The sequence below is a fragment of the Photinus pyralis genome, unplaced genomic scaffold, assembly GCF_008802855.1.
Source record: "Photinus pyralis isolate 1611_PpyrPB1 unplaced genomic scaffold, Ppyr1.3 Ppyr1.4_LG5, whole genome shotgun sequence".
Classification (NCBI taxonomy): domain Eukaryota; kingdom Metazoa; phylum Arthropoda; class Insecta; order Coleoptera; family Lampyridae; genus Photinus; species Photinus pyralis.
In genome coordinates, this window is record NW_022170596.1 from 26,954,025 (window position 1) to 26,974,447 (window position 20,423).

General features: G+C 37.7%; 1 protein-coding gene across 2 annotated transcripts; it reads left to right on the forward strand.

Annotated features, from left to right (window-relative positions):
* The first annotated feature begins 29 nt into the window (after positions 1-29).
* LOC116171575 lies at positions 30-16,951 on the forward strand. Of its 2 annotated transcripts, XM_031488494.1 has the most exons (6): positions 30-111; positions 163-352; positions 399-997; positions 6,275-7,335; positions 11,165-12,666; positions 16,241-16,951. In XM_031488494.1, the coding sequence occupies exons 2-6, from the start codon at positions 227-229 to the stop codon at positions 16,847-16,849; spliced, it is 3,897 nt and encodes a 1,298-aa protein (XP_031344354.1). In that variant the 5' UTR covers positions 30-111; positions 163-226; the 3' UTR covers positions 16,850-16,951. The 2 variants fall into 2 exon arrangements, with proteins under 2 accessions (XP_031344354.1, XP_031344355.1); XM_031488495.1 differs by having other exon boundaries at positions 54-352; positions 408-997.
* Positions 16,952-20,423: the final 3,472 nt, after the last annotated feature.

Consider the following 20,423-nt stretch of genomic DNA (forward strand, 5'->3'; position numbering starts at 1 on the left):
AAAAATCAATGTTGGTAGTACTGTTCTAACTAGAAAAAAATTCTGGTGGAAAATGAAATTTTAAATGTCAACGTTTTTTAATGTTTACCACAATTTTATGTTGATATTTAGGTTAATTTATTAGTATTTGTATCGTTATTTTAATTGTAAATCGATTATTAGCGCCCGACCGCCATGTGGAGTACGACAAATGTCCGTCCTGGCTAAATATTGACACGCCACTGAAATGTCCATAAATGTTAACGTTAATGGAAATCCCATTTCAATTCGGGGCGGAAGAATGGTCACCGCCAATCCAAATTTTGATAGCAGCAGAGAATTTCAAAAACGCAGACGCATCAGGATACAGCAGGTAAGTGTTGGCGTGCAAATTTGGTGGTCACGAGACACGTTCTTAGGTACGACAGCAGTCCAAAGACATCGCGGAGAATGTTCGCAATAAAGTTCGCAGAGAGCAAAGCAAGAAGTTGTCCGAAGTCGAAAGGCAAGGCGAAAACGAACGGAAGAAGTGGCAGGCCAGGAAACTACTCGCTTTGCAAGAGCAGTACAACGAGTGTCTCAAGGATATCGGGCTCGGTCACGCTCAGGCGACTCTAGAGGAGGAATCCGAGGAGCGGTTGCTGATGGAAAGGGAGAGCAGTGCTAAATTAATGAAGGAGCGAGGTGTCGAGGCCGTGCAGAGATTAAAAGAGAAGATTCAAAACGAGAAGAAGGACAGATTGGAAGGCGTCGAAAGGCGAAAATATAATAAGGCCGTGGAAAACGCGAGATCGGCAATGATAGTTTCTTTGCAAAAGTCGCAAAGTCCGTTTAAAAAGAAAAAGAAAATGTCGACTAATATCGATATCGTGGTGAGTGATACGGAGTCTGAGCCCGAAGTGCCTGTTAATACGCGACGTTTTAGTACATCTGATATTAGTATTCCTGTTAACAATGACTTTTTGGAAGTTTCAGAGAGAGGAGTACAGGCAGACTTGCCAGAGTCTTCTAAGCGAGAGTAAGTGATTTATTTGCATTAGACTATAAGATTATTATTATTCTCAGTGGTGGTCTCTTATCAGGTCCTTGTACAGTAACCTTAATAGTTGCACTCCCTTAGGATCCAATTGCTCAAAAAACCCATGAGATTACTTTTGAAAAAGAGCTCGTGCACTGAACGTATATTTGAGGATTTGACACGTTAAATACAATGTTCTAAAAAGTATGAAATCGCTATAAGGGGGGCCCCAAAAATATGTGTACATTCGCCTTTGGGAGTAGAAACAGGGAGCACCAGAGTTTACTCAACCAAGGAGGTGGGAATGGCTTGCGTGGGATGTTACAGGGGCCGTGCTATAAATTTATTACCAAAGATTGAACGTTACCACTATCATTTGTTTTTAATTTCGGAAATCATATTAGCCTTGCATAGACAAAGTCATACAACATTAAAGGTTAGAGGTTTTGCTCCACCTACGATTTCCCCCAAATAGTGTTCAATTAATGGTGGAAAGAAATGAAAATTGTGGGGATTGAAGTTCAATGCGAATAAGCAATCAGTCTTACTCATTTAATATAGACTCGATTTTAAAGACCAAATTGGCCTACAGTCTTTTGTTTTCGAGTTATGACCAAAGTTGCATTTAGGTAAAAGCCTATAACTTTAAAGAAATTGAAAAAATTGTGAATTTTTTTGTATTTTGTTGAATGTTTTTGAATCTTTTTTTGCATATCGTCCCTTTGAAAAGAGAACTTAGCTGTCTGTTTAGATTAAAATATATACAGGGTGTTCCAAAAATGAGGTTAGGTCTGATAACTTTTTTACTTGACCCGGTAAATGGTATATTATATACAACAATCATCTTAATATGCATATAAAAGGGGGGAAACAAGTAACATTTTTGGTGTACATCAAAAATTCAAATTAATTCAGAGAGGTGTACACCAGAAATTCAAAGCCGTTTCGTCTGGTTTACTATATATAGATAAAAATGAATGTTTGTCTGTCTGTCTGTCTCTTATGCGCGTTTAAACCGTTTATCCGATTGCAATGAAATTTTGGGGAATGCTTGGATGCATGTTTCTAAATTAGTAAGACACTTTCCGAAATTCCCACGAAAACGGTAACAGAAAAAAAAACAGGATGTGATGCTAGATGTGATGTTTTGCAGTAGGAAAGAGACTTGACCTTTTAGAATGTAGGTTTCTTCCAAGGCGTGTATTCCGAAAGCACTTTCCGCAGTTCTTAGGAGAACAGCGAAAAACGGGAACAGCTTGCGGGAAAATATGGGAGTTTGTTGGGACTACTAATTTGTAATAAACACATTTTCGATAACTTAAATAATAAAATGAATAAAAACAAAAGACTGTAACCTTTTTTATATATTTGAATGTTTATGTGCATGTTATATTGCGTTATATTAAGGAACTTTTAAGAGCGAACAAAATTGGTTTCATGAAAGCCCGCTTTCGTCCCACCCTCTGGCTACGGCCCTTGGTGTAAGGGTCTAAATTTGGTAGATTTATAAACATGAATGGAAGTTAGGGCACCGTTTATACAGTGTGATTGATTTTGCCTCGCTAGAAACCAATTTCGGGCTGTAACTTTTGAACTAGTAGCCCAATCTTCGAACTGTTTGAAATTATGGATTCTACAGGCCACATTCTATAAGAAAAATTTTTTTCCTGGACGATCTGAGACAATTTTTTTTTCCAAAAAAAAGGCAGTGTATAACCTTCCTTTTTTTCGACGAACTCGGGAAAACACTTTTTCTTATTAATTTTTTAGAAATTCGTACTTTTTCGATCAGACTTCTCAATCAAAAGTTATAGACTAGAAACCCAAAGGGCTGTAACTTTTGAACTATAATCTTGGAACTGTTTGAAATATGGATTTACAGGCCACATTCTATAAGAAAATTTTTTTCCGGGTCGATCTGAGACAATTTTTTTTTCGGGGCTCAAAAAAAGGCAGTGTATAACCTTCCTTTTTTACCAAAAATCGACTACACCAAAACTTCTCGGGAAAACACTTTTTCTTATTAATTTGGGTGCGTAGAATCCAAATCAATTCGTACTTTTTCGATCAGACTTCTCAATCAAAAGTTATAGACTAGAAACTAATTTCGAAAAAAAATTCAAAGGGCTGTAACTTTTGAACTAGTAGCCCAATCTTGGAACTGTTTGAAATTATGGATTCTACAGGCCACATTCTATAAGAAAATTTTTTTCCGGGTCGATCTGAGACAATTTTTTTTCGGGCCTCAAAAAAAGGCAGTGTATAACCTTCCTTTTTCACCAAAAATCGACTACACCAAAATTTCTCGGGAAAACACTTTTTCTTATTAATTTTGGTGCGTAGAATCCAAAACAATTCGTACTTTTTCGATCAGACTTCTCAATCAAAAGTTATAGACTAGAAACCAATTTCGAAAAAAAATTCAAAGGGCTGTAACTTTTGAACTAGTAGCCCAATCTTGGAACTGTTTGAAATTATGGATTCTACAGGCCACATTCTATGAGAAAATTTTTTTCCGGGTCGATCTGAGACAATTTTTTTTTCGGGGCTCAAAAAAAGGCAGTGTATAACCTTCCTTTTTTACCAAAAATCGACTACACCAAAATTTCTCGGGAAAACACTTTTTCTTATTAATTTTGGTGCGTAGAATCCAAAACAATTCGTACTTTTTCGATCAGACTTCTCAATCAAAAGTTATAGACTAGAAACCAATTTCGAAAGAAAATTCAAAGGGCTGTAACTTTTGAACTAGTAGCCCAATCTTGGAACTGTTTGAAATTATGGATTCTACAGCCCACATTCTATAAGAAAATATTTTTTTCCGGGTTGATTTGAGACAATTTTTTTTTCAGGGCTCAAAAAAAGGCAGTGTATAACCTTCCTTTTTTACCAAAAATCGACTACACCAAAATTTCTCGGGAAAACACTTTTTCTTATTAATTTTGGTGCGTAGAATCCAAAACAATTCGTACTTTTTCGATCAGACTTCTCAATCAAAAGTTATAGACTAGAAACCAATTTTGAAAAAAAATTCAAAGGGCTGTAACTTTTGAACTAGTAGCCCAATCTTGGAACTGTTTGAAATTATGGATTCTACAGGCCACATTCTATAAGAAAAATTTTTTTCCTGGACGATCTGAGACAATTTTTTTTTCGTGGCAAAAAAAAGGCAGTGTATAACCTTCCTTTTTTACCAAAAATCGACTACACCAAAATTTCTCGGGAAAACACTTTTTCTTATTAATTTTGGTGTGTAGAATCCAAAACAATTCGTACTTTTTCGATCAGACTTCTGAATCAAAAGTTATAGACTAGAAACCAATTTCGAAAAAAAATTCAGAGGGCTGTAACTTTTGTACTAGTAGCCCAATCTTGGAACTGGTCGAAATTATGGATTCTACAGGCCACACAAGAGAATTTCAAGCTCTTTAACCATATCACAGAAAAAGTTCAATTTAGAAAAATTAATTTGTTTTCTGATGCTCTTTTGTTTTTTTTTATTATATAACTATCTGAAATTGAAAGTGGAGTATTTCTTCTTGGACATGCAAAATCAATCACACTGTATAACACAATATGGATGCACTGTTGTATAAAGGATCCTCACACCAACGCGGTACGGGGCGAAGCGGGAGGGGAAGCGGCCCGAAAACGCGAGAAACTGGAAAAAGTTCATATTTTATTCATACTAACGCGATTTTGCGGTAGCGAGAACACCGAAGTCAATATCTAACTGTATTATCGCACCGCTCTCCGCTCCGTCGTATCGTGCATATAAGTCAACTGCAAAGTTTGAACCAAATCGGTTCAAGCGTTTGACAGTTATCGTGTTCACGGACAGACGGACACCATCGACTCCCCTATTAAGCTTGCATCGCTTTGCTCTGCCGCTTAATAACCGGATATATTTGTACAGCGGGATATGCTATCACATACTATGGGCGAAAGTGTAAATCGCGCACCGCAAATTAAAAAAGCACCCCCTGTATAATACAGGGTGCCCATTATGTATGGAATATTGTATATATCTTTGTAAATATCGAATGTATACAACATTTTTCTATATGAAAGTCGTTAAACATTTTATTTCCCATTAGCATTCAGTTGTTTTTATTTCAGAAAACAGTAACGAAAAAAAATTTAATGTTTTTAAGTGACAGTGCACCTTTTCATTAGGCTCATTTGATAGCGATTTTTTTCTTCTTTTCGATGATATAACATGTTAGTACTCTTATTCAAAAAAAATTGTCAAAAAAAAATTTGATCAGTAACATTAATCCAGATATCCTACATAAAACAATTGAACGTCTACGTTTATTATTTAACATCGCAATGAATGTTCAAGGCTTGAAATAAAAATAATTTTTTTCTACACCTGTGAAAAGAGAAAAAAAAACTCTATCAAATGAGCCTAATGAAAGTGTGCATTGCTATTTAAAAAAATTCAGTTGTTTTTCGATATTCATTTGTTTTCTGAAATAAAAACAATGGAATGCTGCCTTATTATTGGAAATAAAATGCTAAACAATAAATTACTGTCATATACAAAATTTTGTATACAGTCAATATTTAACGATATAATTATGTACTATGTTCCATACATAATGGGCACCTGGTATAATGGTCACTGTGCGGTTTGTGGTCGCCGCAAAGAAATGCGGTTTCTCTGCCGCAACTTGTTCGCGGGAAATCGCAAAACGCGTGCGGCAAATTAAAAAACCGCATCTTGAATGCGGGAATCGCAGAAGTTTGCATTTTTGTGTGGCAGATCAGTACTTTTATTAGCCAGTTTTGACTCCACAATTAATAAGATCTTGTCAGGGGGCTACCAGATTCCCTTTGTCGATACCCACTTCTGACGCCCCCACAGACGGCGGAGGTATACGAAGTTTGAATCAAAACACTTGTACCACGCTATGATAAGCGCCTCAATATGAATGGCGACTATGTTGAAAAGTAGCCTAAGAGTGTAGCTTGCAAATGTATATAATAAAAAAGTTGTTTCTTACACTTTCTTAACTTTTTATTTCAAACCGTCTGCTACTTTCTGAATGGCCCTTGTAGAACAAAGTTACAGCGGTAGGAAAAGGCTGCAAATTTAAACTAATTAGTCTGTATTAGTGTGACCAGCATTTGCACCCTTATTCTAAGACGCAATAATTTCTACGACTTGTACCCTATGTCATAGCTAAATTTGACGCGAGAATTGGAGTGGCCCTTAAATCTGAAAGTATTTTAGCTAAAGCCCCATTTCGTGATAATCTTTTCCTTTTGCAGACCCGAAACTGATACACTAACAAGTCTAGTTTATCCGCTCGACACTAGAATATCGGACAGAATTAAAAGGCGCAGACTGAAATGTGCGAGTTGCGATTTATCGAGCGGCCTTCTTAGTAATAAATGTGACGAGTTAAATTCGGAACCTGCGGTCCCCGATCGCGAATTGCCCGTTAGAGAACTGTACAAGTACGATCACGAAAGATACCAACAGCCAGCAACCGCACTCCAAGCCGATCTACCGGCTAAGCCGACGGTTAAGTTACGAACGACCTCACGAACACAGGCGTCCTCGACCAGCGGTAACAAAGTGCAATATTACGATTATCCGAATCGGTTTGTAAAAGAGTACGAGGCCCCGCTCTCGAGCGTACATCGCGTGAGCGAAGGTAGCATTGAGGTGTGTCCGAGCACGGGTAGCGAGGTCGAGTACGTTGAGCAGATGTACCAACGGGACCGCGACGCGCAAGTACGAGGACAAAAAGCGATGGAGAAGGTGAAGGTGCGTCGGGATTACAAAGAGATGCTCGATCAACTGTCGAAGCTGCAAAAGAAAGAGCGCATCGCCTCGATTTCGTCCACCAAACCCCAAGTGCACATGTCGCGCGAACGCTTCAAGCAATTCGAACGAAAGCGCCAAAATCGATTGGAGAACGCCTACGAGAGACTGTTCCCGCAGACGCAGATAGTGACGATACCCCCGCGAACGCCAACCCCACCTTCGACTTCGGTCAGGCAGCCGAAATCGAAGGCGAACGTGGGCGTTTGGGATTTCGAAAGTAAATCCGGTCGCGCCGCAAGTCCGAGGTTAGAGCAGGTTTCCGAACGAGACGCGGCGAAACGAAGCGAGGATCTGCAGAAGATGCTCAAGTCGTTAACCGAGCAGCGAGATAAGGTCGCGAAGGAACTGCAATCGCTGCCGAAAACGAGCAAGTTGCATAAGATTGTCGGGGATCTGACGTGCATCGATCAAATTCTTGATAAGGGACGAGCTATGGATAAATCCTCGGCACAGCAGACCCGTCCACAGACCGGTGGAAGTTCCAAACCGAAAAATCAAGGTAGGTACACTTTCAAGTCTCCACCTCTTTCTAAGACCACGCCCACTTAGTGATGTTTGATAAAACAGAGCATCTCCCTCACTTGAGTCATAAGTTGAATATTGTTGTATGTACAGGGTGCTCCTAAATGTGGCATAAGACACAACTTTGTTATTTTAAATAAAACATTCAGTAGATTTCTATCTACCTATTGTAATGGTACCAGTATACAGGGTGGTGTTTTTAAGTTGACCATTAGACGTATCTCAGGAACGGTTTGGAATAATAATAATAATCGATCAAAAGGAATCATTTAAAAATATTTTCAAGATGGCCGCTTTTCCGGTTGTATCAGAACGATACCGGAACTTGCTTATTTCAAATGGTGTCTATCGGACATGGTGTCGAAGTTATTTGACATTTTTTTACGATTTCAGAGGTTCAGTAACTAAGCTATTTCACTGTTTTTTTCACGAATAAGGAGTCTTTTTGTGCAAATTTCAATAATAGATGGTTGCTGATCTACAGAAATTATTTTTTAATGTACAGAGTGTCTTATTTTTAGGGTGCCAATAACTAAATGAACACACTCTGTGTATTTTTACTTGTTTCAATCTCATTTGTTAACTTCAACATGGAAACCTATTCTCTTTTCTCTCAACGTTGCCAAGCCTCACTGTGATGAATCGTAGCCACCTTGATTTTGAAGTTAAGCATTTGATCAATTATGTTAATCCAAGTAAAGGTCAACACTTTGATAATGAGAGAGTTGGATTTAGCGATACAGGGTGTTTCCAAACTTAAAACTGCCGTAAACTACTGTTTTTCAAATGGAACTACCACTATTTTATTTCGCTATTCGATTGTCTTTTGTGTTCTCTTCAATTTTTATAAGGGGTTCACAACAGTACCTTACCCATTAATTAATTACATGTTTGTACATTGCAGTAGGCTGTGATAATAAAAACAAAAGAATGCCAGAAAGTAAGCAAGTGTCACAAATTAATTATTTTCTGCAAGTGTACTTTCTATTTCGTAATAAAATAAGATTAATTAAAATAGTGAAGATGGTTTTTTAGATTAATGCGGAGAGCCGCTAGCCGCAGGTTGCCGACCCCTGCGCTAGTGGATGCAATGGCAGCAGAATTAGAGAATTACAGTTAGAAGGTTCAGATTTGGCAAAGACTAGGGGCTACCGATGACCCTGCCAAGGTTGCTAATTGATCAGAATGCGGGTAGTTAGTGGCATTCAATGGCATTTCAATGTTTTTAAAATACACATAATAATAGATTAAAAAAAATAATAAATAATAATAAAGACGCATTGGTTATAAAGAGAGAAAAAAAACAAACACAAAAGTTGTGGGATTTGTCATAAATCGCCAGAAAATGTAAAAAAACAAATGAATATCGCAAAGTTTGTAAAAAGTGCAGATTTAGTAAATTTTTAATAGAACGCTCTGTATATTCAAGAAGTGAATAGATTTTTTTCTGATTTCAAAATTGTATAATTTGTTAACATTGGCTTGAGCCGTTTGCATTTATAGTATACTATCAAATTTTTTTTCCAAATCGCAATTACCACAACAAAGCACATGCTCATTATTATTTATTATTAATTAATATACGGTGCTATAAGTACAGTGTCGGACTGGCCAGGCGGGATACCGGGAAATGTCTCGGTAAGCCCCTCCAATTCGTCTTGGGTGGGCCCTTCCACATAAACAAAAGATAATGCGGAATGTATCGATTTTTTTCTTCATCGAACACAATGAAAAATCTACATGGAACCTATCAGAAATAAGACAGTTGGATATGCTACAGCGCCACCTTATCAGCAATTCTCAAATTGAGAATTGTGTCTTATCTTGGGGAGTTAGAAGAAATGTCTTATGGGAAATACTTTTGTATTCATCAATTCATCTCACCGATTTTCATCAAATTTGTTTTGAAATACTCAGAACGTATATGGGCAGAAATTAGGGTACATTTAAATTCAATTTTCAGGAACACTACCAAAATACAATTTTTCGAGAAAATTAACCATTTCTGTCGGAATGTCGAAAAAAGCCCTCAAGCGGCGATATGTGTAACTAACAAAACTTCAAATATTATAATATTTGTAGCCGAAGAATAACTCTTTTCAATTAACCCGAGTTTGTTAAAATCGGTTCAGCCGTTACGAAGATACAGGGTGTTCTTCTTTACGGAAACAATTGAATACCCCCCACCACTTCATTTTTAGAGATACAAGAAAAATTGTCAAACAAAAAAGGTTTCGATAATTGTCAACTTCAAAGACCGGACATTTTTTTGTTAGGTTAATATAGCGGAATTCACAGAAAAATCACTTTTTTAGATTCCAGTAAAGTCACTAAATATAGAAAGTACCGCAATCCATTGGGCTCGTGTGTTAGAGAGAGAACGCATGATTTTTGCCCAAAAATGGCGGAAGTTACCAGATTTTAGTAACTTTAATGTTAGGGATTGTTCCACCTGTTTGGAGATATCTGTATATATTTTTATAAAACATGACAGTACTATGAAGTTAGGTTATAAAAAATTACAGCGATTCAAATTTTATTTGTAAATTTTTTTTAGTTGGCAGGAAATTTGCCCAAAAATGGCGGATGATTGCGGTACTTTCTATATCTAGTGACTTTAGATTCCAGATTGCACCCCCTAGCGGCCATTGCAGAAACTTAAAAATATTTTCCAGGTTTTTCTCGTGGCCGTTTTAGTAATAAATTTTTTTACTGAAAGCCTCTACAATGGACAGGTTCCCAGATACAGTACCTCGCATTCTTATTTGGCCACCCTGTACATTGTTTTTCCTTTGTCTACTTTGGAAAGACAAAATCTCTTCCGAAGGGCGCCTAATTTTAGGCATCCAAAATAACTTTCTGGAATAAATAAACATCTGACTGTCATATTAATTAGTCTGACTTAAATCTCTTATGATCTATTACCGGCATTATACCAATTGACAATATCAACTTTTTCTTCAGTTGAATACATTGCAAGAACGAAAATAAAAATACGTACACCAAAGCAACAATATTCTAATTATATTATATTATACAAGTCAGTATTACCCTGAAAAATAAAACGAGTGATGAATTCTGTCTGTTAGAAGTTTCAATTACGAACTTAACTGTCGAAGTGTCATTAGCTGTCAATTTCAAAGATCCAAGCGTGATATCGTTTGATTTATATTTATATTTTTCAAATTTTGTGCCGTTATATATTTTTTCTGTGTGTGTCGATCTTCAAACACAGCGCCATCTACTACCTTCTTATAATGAATGCAGTATAGTTAATGTGACAGCCAGATCTTTATTTGTTTTAGTAAGATATTTTGGTTGCATATAATTAGGCGCCCTAAGAAGAGATTTTGTCTTATGAAAGTAGAGATACAGAAAAAAAATACACTTAAATTGCTATGTGTACTTTTTAATAAATAGCACTGTATTATTTTTACCTTGGAAATAACGTACACCAACCTTACTTTTTAATATTTATTTTGAATACATAAACAAAATGTAACTAAAATTGACAAATGATTCAAAGGTTTCAATTCACTTGTCACGCGGATAAATTTATGGGGTGGCGCTCCGTCCTGCTGCCATATAAGGTCATTATATTCTCTGAGAGGAATTTGAGGTTCTCTGATGCCCACGAGTGTTTTTTCGGTTCTATACCGCTGCAGTGGAAAACGTAGCTTCTTTGCTCCACAAAATCGTATTAAAAAAATCGTGGTGTCTTCGTTTTTTCTAATTAACGTATATAATACGCTAGTTTTCGTATTTGTTAATTTTTTGAGGTGGAAAAATGTTTTGTGACATTTCAGATGGGGCTCAAAAGTCTAGTTCCGAAAAACGCGCCGAAGCTTCTCCTGAAAGAAAAACAGTAAAGAGTTCGAAAGTAGATCAGAAAACATCACCAAAGCCACCGCCGCCGCCTCCGAAAGAATTTAAACAGAAAGTTCAACAGACGGTAGCCACACAGACTGCAACGGTAGATGCGGTAACGGAGACAGACGCGCTGACCACAGACAAAGCTGTGAACACCTCGTTGGTTAAGGAAAAATCAAAATCGGGGGTCAAGTGTAGGTGCTCTTCTAAATCTAAAGATCAGTGCGAGATCATCATAAAAATTTGCGACCAAACTGCCAATCAACAGAAACCTGTCAGTCCGCCCCCAGTGTGTGGTATGGAGCGTAAAGGACCACCAAGATCTGATATTAAGAGTGCTGCAAAACTTGCTGAGCCAAAGAAACTTCCAGTTAAAACGGATGGGAAGAATAACGCTTCGTGGCGCGACATTTTGATTCAAAACACCAGTACGAGCACCTCATACTGTAGTCCCCCAGATTTTCAACCAGTAACCCACCCACAGAAAAAGGCATTCAAAAACATTCTAAAAGACATACCTCAACAGCAAAATGTTGTTAACGAAACGGCGCCCTCCACAACACCACTGCTGCAAGATCAAATTAAACACCTGTTGGCAATGTCCCGGGGATCCATTGAGGAATTAACCGTGAGTACGGTCAGCGATGTCTCCACCCCTACCACCAGCGTTATCGAAATGTCATCCAACAATCCCCAACGTCACTTATCGCACATCATGACGCACTTCGCTCTACACCAAACGCCAGAAAACTTCACGTGTTCAACTCCGACCAGTCCCCATCCGTCATTAAAGGGAGTGGACATCGGTTGCCAGTGCGTCGACGATTACGCCTCGGAAAACTATCCCGAAGTCCTGACCACTTACAATAAAATGGCGGAGAGCTGCGCGAAAAAAATCGAAAACTTGGCGTCGATGATCGAACGCGTTCGTCTCGAAAAGCGGGACATACTCGACAGGCCGCCGAGCGGCAGCGACAAGGAGGATTCGACCAAGTACCTAGATTTGCCTTCGAACCGAGACAACAGCCCCTCTCCGAGGGGGCACGATCCGTTGACCTCCAATCTTCTGCGGACCGATTTCGACTACCGCGAGCAGTTAGAGCGGAAACGGACGGACGACGGAAATTCGCCCGAGCCCAATCTGACGAATCACGAGTTGATTCGCCGCTTTCGGAAGTTGAAGGAAGACGACGCGGAACCGGCGACGGACACGCTGTGGTTGGACATACCGAAGCTTCCGAAATTTGAAGAAAATCCCAATCGAGCGCCGAACGCGAGGAAACCTCCCCCGTCGCGCGGTATCACAATCGCGATGCGCCATCATCAGGACATTAACGTTTTACCTCACGAGTTATCCGCCATACCCGAAGTTGACAGTTTCGCGTCGAACAGGCCCCAGAACAGCGGCCGGAGTAGAGACCAGTCGCTGCATAAAGAGGTTAGTACAGTGACTTGCACAATCCTTTTTTCTTAAGAACTCGCAATTAACTGATTTTTCTAATTACAAAATAAAGATAATAAATTATCATTTCTAGCGCACTTGTACAACTTTACAACTCGCCCGAAATTCCCTTACGTTGATTATGCCTTAAAACGGCCTTACTATTCGTTGAACAATTACACTGACCACAATTTAAATTTTTCTTACCATTTGTGGCATACCTATTCGCGCATATGCCTCTTTAAGGTTTGCTTAGCGTGAGTAGCGCAATTACACTGTTCACAAATTAAATGAAGCAGAACGCTTAATTGCCGTGTAATTACACCGGGCAGTGATAGAAAGTTATTCAAAGCGGAGTGTGTCAAAGAATGATAATTGCACTGTTCACAATTTAAAACTTGGGAAATTTTATGCGTTAGGCGACCATTTCTTAAATGATCATTAGTGTTAGTTGCGTAATTACACTGGTCACATTTAAAATTCTTAAAAGTAACATGATCAATTGTGACGTTGTAAACTATCCTTGCTCTTTAAAGTGTAATTACATTGATTCCAAATGAAATTTTTGCAAACTTTTGGCCATTGTAAATAAACAATATGGCGGTTTTATAGCATCAATAGTAATTACAATGTTATGCCGTCTCACTGTTAATCTGAATCGCGAATTGTAGCCTTCATTCTGCCACAGCCTTATACATGGTGTTCTTAAATATGAAGGGGCTAATTCTTTGGCACCGGGAATAAATTGAATTCTTGCCGAAGATTTAAAAGAAACTACAAGTACGATCCATGAATAGGCTTTTGAAGGTGCTAAATCAACTCTTAACAGCACAAAAATGCTTTTCAACGAATTTGAAATTGTTGTACAGGGTGATTTATATCATAGTTGCATTTTTTAATGGAACCCCCTGTATATTATTACATATATACCAAGGAAACGAGATAATAATAATCTTTTATTTGCTCAACGGAAAGATATAAACTTTCCAATTTCAGAGCAAAAACAACATTTTACAACCTGCAAGAGTACAATAGAGTTAAAATAAATTTTAAAATATATATATATACACGGTGTCCATTTTTCGAGTGCCACTATGGGGATCTTACTTATCTTAAAAGATAGAAGGTTGGTTAAATGGGGGCAAAGTTGCCAATTTTCGTGTTGAGTATGAATCTGAAAAGAAATTTGAAATATCTTCAATAGTTTTGAAGATATCGCAAAAAAACGACAATTTCTGATTTTCGTTTTTAATTTTTTTATGATAAACTAATCGTAGTAGACATTTCTAATTAACACATTAGACGGACACTTTTTAATTGAGATTTCAAATATGGCATCCTGTTTAATAACTTTCAATATAACGGAGACACACGTGACAACTTTAGTTTTTCTTATGGGCGCCATTTTGAGTTTTCACATTTTGAGATTACGTCTTTTTTTCTCTTTACAACGATATATCACACATGGTCTGACAATGCTGCAACCAGACAGATGGATCAAACTGTCAAACTTTTGTTTACAACAAAAGAACGTTTTGTTTTTCCAAAGCACTCTTCTCAAAAAATTAAAAATTGTATTTTTAGAAAAAATGTGATACTGAACCACCATGTGTGAGATATCGTTGTAAAGAGAAACAAAGACGTAATCCCAAAATGTCAAAATTCAATATGGCGCCCATAAGAAAAACTTAATTTCCCACGTGTTTCTCCGTCATCTTGAAAGTAATTAAAAACAAGATGCCATATTTGAAATCTCCATTAAAAAGTGTCAGTCAATTAGAAATGTCTACTACGATTAGTTTATCCAAAAAAAATTAAAAACGAAAATCAGACATTTTCGTTTTTTTGCGATATCTTTGAAACTATTGAAGATATTTCAAATTTCTTTTCAGATATTTTTCAGCACGGAAATTTGCAACTTTGCCCCAATTTAACCAACTTTCTATCTCTAAAGATAAGGGTGATCCCCATAGTGGCACTTGAAAAATCGACACCGTGTATAGTAATATATATAGATATGTAATAATATACAGGGGAGTTCTTTTTAAAAAATGCAACTTTGATATAAATCACCCTGTATAACAATTGCAATTTCATTGAAAATATTTTTAGGTTGTCGCCTTGAGGGTCCGTCAACATGCCCCAACAATCAGTTTGAAATATGCGCATTAATAAACCCACAATTTTCCACCTAACACACTAATATAATACCTTGCCAAAAAGATCACAAAATACAGTTTTTATACAGGGTGTTTGTTTTTTTTTAACTACACACTTTTTTCATATGGGCCACTATACAGGGTGATTCCTATAGTACCTGCCACCGTTTGGGAGCGTATAGGGGGTGCCTAGGGGAGTATTTTGATATAGGACACTTGGGGTCGGAAATCTAAAATAAGGGCGCCAGAACCAAATTTATCTTCTGGAATTTCACGCCTGTATGTAGGCAACCCAACCGACCGACGTTTCGCGCGGAGCGATGCAGAGCGAGTTAGCGCGAGGAAGCGACATGGGAGGGAAGGAGGGAAAACGACAGTCAAAAGCAATAACGTTTACAAGTGTTCAACGTGGCCACCGTTGTTCTCAATGCACTTCCTACATCTAGCCAACTATTATTATACTATTGCCATAGTGTTTATTCACTTGATACGCGTCGTTGCAGACGGGATTTCGTGGGTTTAAACAAAATTCTGATCAAGTGTCAGCCACACATCGCCGCCTGAGATCGCTCCGTGTGCACCGCCGGCCGGTTGGGTTGCCTACCTACAGGCGCGAAATTCCAGAAGGTAAATTTGGCTCTGGCACCCTTATTTTAGATTTCCGACCCCAAGTGTCCTATATCAAAATACTCCCCTACGCACCACCTACACGCTCCCAAACGGTGGCAGGTACTATAGGAATCACCCTGTATATATTGGACTTTTTGAAAAGAGTAAAATTTCCTAAATGTTGATGCTTATTATATTTACATTAAATGTTATTTCTAATATTGCATTTTATACATTAAAATAAGTTTTCCATGGCGAACAAAAGATGGCAGCATTGTCTAAAATGACAATTTCTTGGATATCTACATTATCTATTCTTTGTTTTTTGTGTGTTATTTGAAGTCAAAAATATTTGGGCCGAATATTCCAAATAACCAAGACATTGTCATTTTAGACAATGCTGCCATCTTTTGTTCGCCATGGAAACCTAGATGTCTACAATAAAAACATTGTGCAATATTGCAAATAATATTTAATATAACTATAATAAGTAATACATCAAAATTTAGAAAATTTTAGGTTCTTTTCATACACTCCAAAATATATAGGATGGTCCATACGAAAAATATATAGTTTAGGGTCGTATAAGAAAAACCGTTTGTTTGGTTTTTCTTATACGACCTTAAACTATATTTTTTCGTATGGACCATCCTATATATATTTTGGAGTTCCAAAAATCTTTTTAAATGATATATTGTTTTGGGTGTTTCACTTGTGACCCTTCATATTTTCAAGGGAACTGTCTAATTAGAATTGCAAAATTGTATAATTGGAAGAGTGAATCATCTTGCATTTGTTTACAGGAGGCCGAAAACAAATCGTGCCAAGCCGATTGTAAAGAGTCGTCTAGCAGCATAAGTCTCCCGGATATCCTCAGCGAACTGGACGTGATAAACGTACTAAACACCCAAAGAGCATCTCTGGAGGAAACTTCCGAAAAATCGTCGTCCAACAAAAGTACAGGCACGATTAGCATACCGAGCAACAGTTCGTCGAACGATATCGACATCGAAACGACACTGAAAAGTTTGGGTATGGGCTGGGCGGTGACGACCCTTAAAAAAACCCAACAAGCCCTCGCTCTGACCTCTTCGAGTTCCAGCTCGATAGATCTAAGTCAAAGCAAGCTTAACGGATCCGGTAGTATTTTATCGGCGTTTTTACACGGGCTGGCCTTCGATGTGACTCCCAACCCAAATTCTACATCGAGTGGTAATAAAACATCACGAAAGACGTCTACTCCCTTACAGAAAGATGACACTTTGAAAACAAATACGCAACCGAATATTTTATTGACGGCCGAATCGGATATTTCGTCCATACAACACAGCGCTAACGACCAGACTGCCAATTTGATACAATTTTATAGCTTAAACGAAGGATCTTTAGATCAAAGTAAAGACATTAATTGATATTGCTCAATTCTGTGATAGTTTCCTCCTTTGTGTATACGAAATGTAAATGATTATTATTGATACTTTAAGAATAAATTTATGATTTTATTGATTATTAAAGATGCATATTATAACCATGACGGCATTGGCCAGATCATTTCTCTTGTGGATTGAAAAAGAAATCTTCATTCATTATTAATAAGAAAAAGTGTTTTCCCGAGAAATTTTGGTGCAGTCGATTTTTGGTAAAAAAGGAAGGTTATACACTGCGTTTTTTTTGTCTGGAAAAAAAAATTGTCTCAGATCGACCGGAAAAAAATATTTTCTTATAGGATGTGGCCTGTAGAATCCATAATTTCAAAAAGTTCCAAGATTGGGCTACTAGTTCAAAAGTTACAGCCCTTTGAATTTTCTTTCGAAATTGGTTTCTAGTCTATAACTTTTGATTGAGAAGTCTGAATAAATGGCAGTTCAAAATGTACGGAGTCTTGCAAGATCTGTAGAGCAATTGTAGTTTAAAGGCCCGATTTTTGAATAGATAAATTAAATACAATAATTACTAGTGCGCCATCTCCATGTCAATCGAGACACTTTCTAACAATTATAGTTTTAGAAGTCTAGTTGAGATGTCGCCACGTACGCACCTTCTTTTAAAATTGTATTTGAATTTATGCGATTAATAGCAACGTTGCACTTATTATTCCTTAAATGCAGTGCCGTTTTTAAGTTTTTCGGGGCCCTGGGCCATTCGTTCGTGGAGGCCCTCCTTACCCTCAATAAAAACGGCAGATTCGGGAGATTCAAGCAAATCCCCAATTTGCATATGGGCACTGGATATTTGTGTAGCCTGGTTTGTAGGCAACACATCATGCTCAATGAACCGAAAACATTTATTTTTGCAATTCGTAACTTCTTATGCATAGGAGTTTATTTAAAGCCCTTGGAAGAACAATTTCAATAACAGGTACATTAAACTGAACCGTTTTACAACAATTTTCACACGAAGATCGCACAAACAACACATTTTTTCGTGAATGCAAACTGCGTAACACTTTTGCCTTATTTCGCTGCCAATTTCACTACCGTTTCTATAACCGTAGTTCTATCAAATAAACTCTAGGCTCAATTCTTTAAGAAATAGCTTCGCACCATCGCCAGCTGCTGCAATCATGTAATCGTTCCGATTTTAACCTTGAGAAGTTTGAATTGCATTAGAATGGGTTTTCTGCGAGTTCTCCATGGTGTCCTCCTGTTTTGGTTACAAAGAATTTCCCTTTTCAATTTGAGTTGTCTGAATTCAATGCTAACGTTTCTCATCCATCGAGAACTACATGTCTTCGATTGCACAACCCAGAGCGAACAGTATCATATTCCGCAAATGTTGAGTCTGCAGCTTTCCTGTCACTCCCAGTAGACAGTTCCCTAATTTAAACCTGTAAGCGAGAAAGAAATGATAACAAAGTTTAATTTTTGACTATAAAATAAACATTCATTATGCATTTGAGGTTAAACTTCATATATCTATGGTTTTTAAAAACAGCGCTCCGACATCTAACGTTAGTTTCATAAAGAACATTTGTAAAATAGTGTGGCGACATCTTTAAAGTGTAAGTTCCAACTAAAATAATGGTGGTAATAAAGTGTCCTGCATTTTGCGATAAAATGTTAGTCCCCAATAATAAAGACAGATGTCAGCACACTGTATTCTGCTTTGATTATTTTAATCTTAACCAAAAACTCAGGCAAGGCTATAAACATTTTGGGATTTGTGCCTTTCGCTGTCAAAGGAGTAAACCACGAAACTCGAAAATTAAACATTTCGCTCCAGTATTATAGCCTATTCCTTTGCGTCATAGCGTTTTTGGAATGCCAAAGGACAGGGCGGGTAACCGGACGACCGTCCGTATACATCTTTGGTATACCTATACCTAGATTTTTGACGATTTTATCTGTTCGCAATACAAATCGCCATAAGAGTACGCCGCAATAAATAAGAATTTTAAATCGGTGATTATTTTAAAGACTTGAGAGTTAAGTTTCATGTGAGTTAGGTTAGATACAAGATTTGTAAAAATTTAAAACGCCCAAACTAATCTGACCTAACCTAACTACGACTCTAACCTAACCTTCAATCAACTCCTTGAACGTTATCATGATAACAGATTTCTGAGCTAACCTAACTAGCACGCTAACCTAACCTCACTTAAATTTTATTTTAACCTTCGATCTCCTCGCACATTATATTCTCCTGATACCAGATTTCCGAGCTAACCTAACTAGCACGCTAACCTAACCTCACTTAAATTTTATTTTAACCTTCGATCTCCTCGCACATTATATTCTCCTGATACCAGATTTCAGAGCTAACCTAACTAGCACGCTAACCTAACCTCACTTAAATTTTATTTTAACCTTCGATCTCCTCGCACATTATATTCTCCTGATACCAGATTTCTGAGCTAACCTAACTAGCACGCTAACCTAACCTCACTTAAATTTTATTTTAACCTTCGATCTCCTCGCACATTATATTCTCCTGATACCAGATTTCTGAGCTAACCTAACTAGCACGCTAACCTAACCTCACTAAAATTTTTTTTAACCTTCGATCTCCTCGCACATTATATTCTCCTGATACTAGATTTCTGAGCTAACCATGGGCTGCATTTACTCTCAAGATTCACTCGGAACAGAATATGCGTTTATTTTGTTTGTACAGTTTTCAATATAAACATTATTTACAGAAGTTGTACTTTATTTTCCCCCCAATAACAAAACTGATAGGAAGATTACAGGACAATAAGCACCTGGTCCTTCGCACTTTGCCGAAAACATTTACAAACTTGGTAGGTATCAAGAAGATATAACGTGAAAGGAGGTCTTTCAGTCCCAATAACAGCTCTTCTTTGTAGACAAACCTATGTAAAAGGTGTCTTGCTACTAGGAGAACAGAATTCACGATGAGGTCTTTTTCTATCACTATGAGAGTTATTTCAAAGCTTAATTCCGATTTAAAAATTTGCCATTCTGTATCGGGATCATATGATGTGCGAGGAGGTGTTTCTTTTCCTATTACTACACCTGTTACTTGTCGACAAACTTATCTAACGGTTACAAAAGTTACAGTTCTTTGATTTTCTTTCGAAATTGGTTTCTGTTGTAAAGCGTAAACTTTATTTTAGTTCAATAGCATTATTTTAACCAGCTTTTTTTTATGGACCCCTCTTCCGACCTTCCGTTGAGGCGCAAATGTTCCTTGAAGTTTTGACCGTTTCCTTTATAGACCGCCTCGCCGCCTCACACCTTTCCTTTGATGGACCCCCCTTCCGACTTTCCGTTGAGGCGCAAATGTTCCTTGAAGTTTTGACCGTTTCCTTTGATAGACCGCCTCGCCGCCTCACACCTTTCCTTTGATGGACCCCTCTTCCGACCTTCCGTTGAGGCGCACATGTTCCTTGAAGTTTTGACCGTTTCCTTTGATAGACCGCCTCGCCGCCTCACACCTTTCCTTTGATGGACCCCTCTTCCGACCTTCCGTTAAGGCGCAAATGTTCCTTGAAGTTTTGACCGTTCCCTTTGATAGACCGCCTCG